Source organism: Barbus barbus (genome assembly GCF_936440315.1).
Source record: "Barbus barbus genome assembly, chromosome: 4".
NCBI lineage: Eukaryota > Metazoa > Chordata > Actinopteri > Cypriniformes > Cyprinidae > Barbus > Barbus barbus.
The window spans coordinates 42,625,401-42,630,400 of NC_136732.1; the positions used below are offsets into that span (position 1 = coordinate 42,625,401).

The 5,000-nt window shown below is 43.1% G+C and overlaps 1 protein-coding gene across 1 annotated transcript in view; it reads left to right on the plus strand.

The window, feature by feature from the left end:
* The first annotated feature begins 694 nt into the window (after nt 1-694).
* The window catches only part of LOC306863652 (germ cell-specific gene 1-like protein), a 10,415-nt gene continuing 6,109 nt past the window's right edge, over nt 695-5,000 (plus strand). Inside the window, exons 1-3 of the mRNA XM_079407147.1 lie at nt 695-1,470; nt 3,112-3,159; nt 3,237-3,401. Of these exons, the coding sequence (XP_079263273.1) occupies nt 1,107-1,470; nt 3,112-3,159; nt 3,237-3,401 (577 nt within the window). The 5' untranslated portion in view covers nt 695-1,106. The remainder of the gene's footprint in view (nt 1,471-3,111; nt 3,160-3,236; nt 3,402-5,000) is intronic.

Genomic DNA, 5,000 nt, shown 5'->3' on the forward strand with positions numbered 1-5,000 from the left:
TCGGGCTAGGGCTGGGCTAGGGCCTGAACGTCTCGGGCTAGGGCCGGGCTAGGGCCTGAACGTCTCGGGCTAGGGCCGGGCTAGGGCCTGAACGTCTCGGGCTAGGGCCTAAATTTGAGGCCCGTGCAGGGCTCTAACTTGTGCACTTCGCACCATATATGTGTGTTTTATCAAAAGACAGAAAAAGTCTTTAAATTTACTTACAGAAAAGTTAAGACAATGATTTTGGGGTGAATGTGTCTGTACGCTGCTGTTCAGAAGTTTGGGATCAGTACGATTTTTAATGTAGTCTCTTCTGCTCATCAAGGCTGTATTTATTTGATCAAGAAAACTGTAATATTGTGAAATATTATTGCAATTTCTAATTTTGGTGTTCCTATTTTTTCTTTCATTCTTTGATGAATAAAAAATTTAAGAACAGCATTTATTCAAAATCTTAAAAAAAAAAAAAACTTTTTTCTTAGTGTTTACTATTATTTTTATGCATTTAACACATCCCTGCTGGATAAAAGTATTAATTTCTTTTAAAAAAAAAACAAAGAAAATGTACTTCCCCAAAACTTTTGAATACTAGTGTATATTGTAACACAACATTTCTATTTTGAACAAACACTGTTGTTTTTAGCTTTTTATTTATCAAGGAATCCTGAAATAATATCACAGGTCCCAAAAAATATGAAGCAGCACAACTGTTTCCAACATTGATTATAAATCAGCATATTAGAATGATTTCTGAAGGATCATGTGACAAATTCAGCTTAGCTTCACAGGAATAAATATTTTTTTTGTAAGTATATTAAAGCAGTTATTTTAAATTGCAATAATATTTCATAAAATGACAGTATTTTTCTGTATTTGTGATCAAATAGATGCAGCCTTGATGAGCAGAAGCTTATTACTACCTGCTGATCCCAAAAGGATCTTTTGAACAGCAGTGTGGAGTAGATTTATGTGTATCATGGGTCGCTCTGCTTTAAATATGATTATCATCCAGCTGCAGCGTGTGTGTGTGTGTGTGTGTGATTGAAGATGATTGTGTGGACAGATTGACAGATTAGAGTGCAGGTTAATCCTGTGAGTGTGAGAGACTCATTCAGTGCTGCTGGATGTCATTGTTTCTAACCCGTCCAGTCAGCTGTAAGCAGGCGAGGCAGAGTCTGAGCTGTGTTCAGTGTCTCCGCAGCATGTCTGTGCTCTCGCTGCTGCGCTCTCCGCGGCTGTCCTTCCTGCAGACGCTGCTGTCTCTGCTGCTGTCGCTGGTGTCGCTCTCGTCCTCACACTGGTGCGTGGGCCGGCAGAAGGTGCCCAAGCCGCTGTGCTCCGCGGTGCGCCGGCTCAAGTGCACTCCGGTGAACGGTGTCTCCGACGGATCCTTCTCCTGGGAGACCGGCGACGACCGCTTCATCTTCCCCGCCTTCCACGCCGGCCTCTGGACCACCTGCGAGGAGAACATCTTCACCGATGCCTGGGGTGAGGGGTCAGGGGTCACGGGGGGCGTTCGGCTACACCTCAAGCCTCGTCTGCTTCACTTCATGTTTGTGCGGATCGTTTGAATTCTGTACTGTGGTTTGTGATGTACTGTGATTCTAAAGCACTTAATGCATTAAGACTGTGTTTTAAAAAGACCAAACTCAGCAAACACATTATTAATAAAGTATAATATGTACATACAAGCAGATATGAGTCCAGAATTAAAATGCAACACATCTAATTACATGTTAAGCGTTTTCCTCCCATAGAAAACCGTTATTAGCGCTTAACGTGGCTTAATGCATTAAATCAGTGCTTTGTGTTCAAATTCTGGGCTGCTTGTCTGTGCATAGAATGATTTATTAATAATGTTAATTGAGTCTGGTATTTTTATAAACACGTTATAATGCTTTGAGCCACGTTAAGCACTTATAACAGTTTTCTATTATGTGAGGACAACGCTTTGAATCTGTTTTAAAAGACTTAACTCCGTAAACACATGATTAATAAAGCATACTATGTACACAGAAGCAGAAGCTTTCACGCCGCTGTGTTCATCAGTCAGTGATGATCGAGTCGTAGTGTCTCTGCAGATGAGATTCATTATAATGACAGATGTGTTTGTGTGAGAGATTGAGAGAGCCTCTCTAAGAGGATTATTATTAATACAGCTTGAGAATCAAACTGAGGGACATTCATGTGAAATATGACAAAAATCAATAGAGAGTGTGCAGTGTTAGGGAGGAACTAGTTACATGTAACGGAGTTACGGAATTTAATTACTAAATTAATGTAACTAATCAGTTACAGTTACTGAGAAAAATGTGTAATTAAATTAAAGTTACTTATGAAAATGTAAAAGATTACAGAGGGGGTTACATCTGAATATTTTCACACACATACAGATGTAATTGATTTCTTTCATAAAAAGCAGTGACTGCTCTAAAATACAAGACATGAATGTTTCAGGAGTTTAGGACACATGATGTTTCCATAACTCTTTTATTTCCTATTCGGGTTTGTGCATATGCTTTATTTATTAAGATGAACCGTTCCTGATTCCAGTGTTTCCTGACATATCTATGCAAAGATTTGATTTCAGAAACAGCATCATAGCTATTAAACCATATCTGGTTATGATTTTTATATTATAAACGCATTTCAAGTGCATTTCTGAAAGTGACAGTAATCAGTGTTGAGTTCTGCTGTAAGTTTAACCCGGCCTGCTTTACATGTTTCAGAATGAGTAACATTAGAAAATATTAGAAAAGTCATCAAATGTAATCTGTTACTTTAGTAGAGTAATTGAAATAGTTACAATACTTATTACATTTTAGATAGGGTCACTTGTAATCTGTAGCCTATTACATTTCCAAAGTAACCTTCCCAGCACTGTCTGATTTACAGGACGCTTTAACAGCGTTAAACCCTTGAGCCTGAAAGGTGTGTGTGTGTGTGACTGATCAGATGTGAGCGAACTCTCGCTCAGACTGGGCTGGGGTCAGCGTTATCAGCTGGACTTCTCTGCTGTAGATGGGGTTTGAGCGTCGGCTCATGAACACAGGAGATTCTCTAAGAGGAACTCCAGGGAAACTCTTTTCTGCTGTAATGACTGTGCTGATGTCTGTCTGTCTGTTTCAGAGGAGAAGTGTCGCAGTTTCATGGCTCTCACGCCTGCATCAGAAAAAGGCAATGACACACACACTCTGAGTCTCTGTTGAAGCGCTTGTGTGTGTGGATCTCAACACGCGTGTGTGTGTGTGCAGGGATCGTGTGGCTGTATGTGGGGATGGAGCTGCTGTATATCTCTCTGTTGAGCGTCAGTTCTCTGCTGTTGCTGCTGCAGCTGTGTTTGTCCTCCTGGTCTCCTCCACAGCAGCGCTGGCCTCACTTACTCAACGCCTTCGCCGCCGTGTGCACTGTTCTGGGAGGTACACTCACTCACACACACACACACACACACTCATACAAACACACACACACAGTAACTTCTGTCCTGTCTGTATATACTAAGCTGCTGTCTGTCTCTCTCTTTCCCTATATCAATTAAATTCAATTCAGAAAGCTTTATTGGCATGACAAAAACATACATTTTGTATTGCCAAAGCATTAAAACAACATAGAAAGTGATTTAGAATTTCTGACCATTTAGTAAATGTCATGGGTCCGGGCCCTGCAGTTCTTCCTTTCTCCACCAGAGGTCCCTTCCTCCCAGACTCCACACACCTGTCACATATTACACTCCCAGCTGTTCCCCATTGGCATGGACTATTTGTGCACCACACTCCCGCTACTCTGTCTGGTTCAATTAATTGTATTTGATGGTATGTGTTTGAGGTGGTTGATACATGCACTGTGTTGCCTTTTAATGTATCCCGTTCTGGAACCTGTTTCGTTTTGCCTTGTTGGCCTTTTTGTTTCTTATTAAAGCCGTCTTACCTGCACTTGGACCCAGACTTCGTCCTTTTCACAGCGCTCTCGAAGTGTTCCGTGACAGTAAAGCTTAGAGAAAATAGTAGGAATAATGAAACTAAATAAAGGCATTATTATGTAAACACATGGCTAGATGTCGGGGAAGTCGTGGCCTAATGGTTAGAGTCGGACTCGTAATCCAAAGGTTGTGGGTTCGAGTCTCCGGCCGGCAGGGATTGTAGGTGGGGGGAGTGAATGTCCAGCGCTCTCTCCACCCTCAATACCACGACTGAGGTGCCCTTGAGCAAGACACCGAACCCCCAACTGCTCCCCGGGCGCCGCTCCGGGTGTGTGTTCGCGGTGTGTGTGTGTTCACTGCTGTGTGTGTGTTCACGGTGTGTGTGTGTGTGTGTGTGTGTGTTCAATGCTGTGTGTGTGTGTGTGTGTGTGTGTCTGTGTGTGTGTGTGTGTGTTCACGGTGTGTGTGTGTGTGTGTGTGTGTGTGTTCACTGCTGTGTGTGTGTTCACGGTGTGTGTGTGTGTTGTGTGTGTGTTCACTGCTGTGTGTGTGTGTGTGTGTGTGTGTGTTCACGGTGTGTGTGTGTGTGTGTGTGTGTGTTCACTGCTGTGTGTGTGTTCACGGTGTGTGTGTGTGTTCACGGTGTGTGTGTGTGTGTGTGTGTGTTCACTGCTGTGTGTGTGTTCACGGTGTGTGTGTGTGTGTGTTCAATGCTGTGTGTGTGTGTGTGTGTGTGTGTGTGTGTGTCTGTGTGTGTGTGTTCACGGTGTGTGTGTGTGTGTGTGTGTGTGTGTTCACTGCTGTGTGTGTGTTCACGGTGTGTGTGTGTTCACGGTGTGTGTGTGTGTGTGTGTGTGTTCACTGCTGTGTGTGTGTGTGTGTGTGTTCACTGCTGTGTGTGTGTTCACGGTGTGTGTGTGTTCACGGTGTGTGTGTGTGTGTGTGTGTGTTCACTGCTGTGTGTGTGTGTGTGTGTGTGTTCACTGCTGTGTGTGTGTTCACGGTGTGTGTGTGTTCACGGTGTGTGTGTGCACGTTGGATGGGTTAAATGCAGAGCATGAATTCCGAGTATGAATGTCACTCACTCAGATATAGCAAA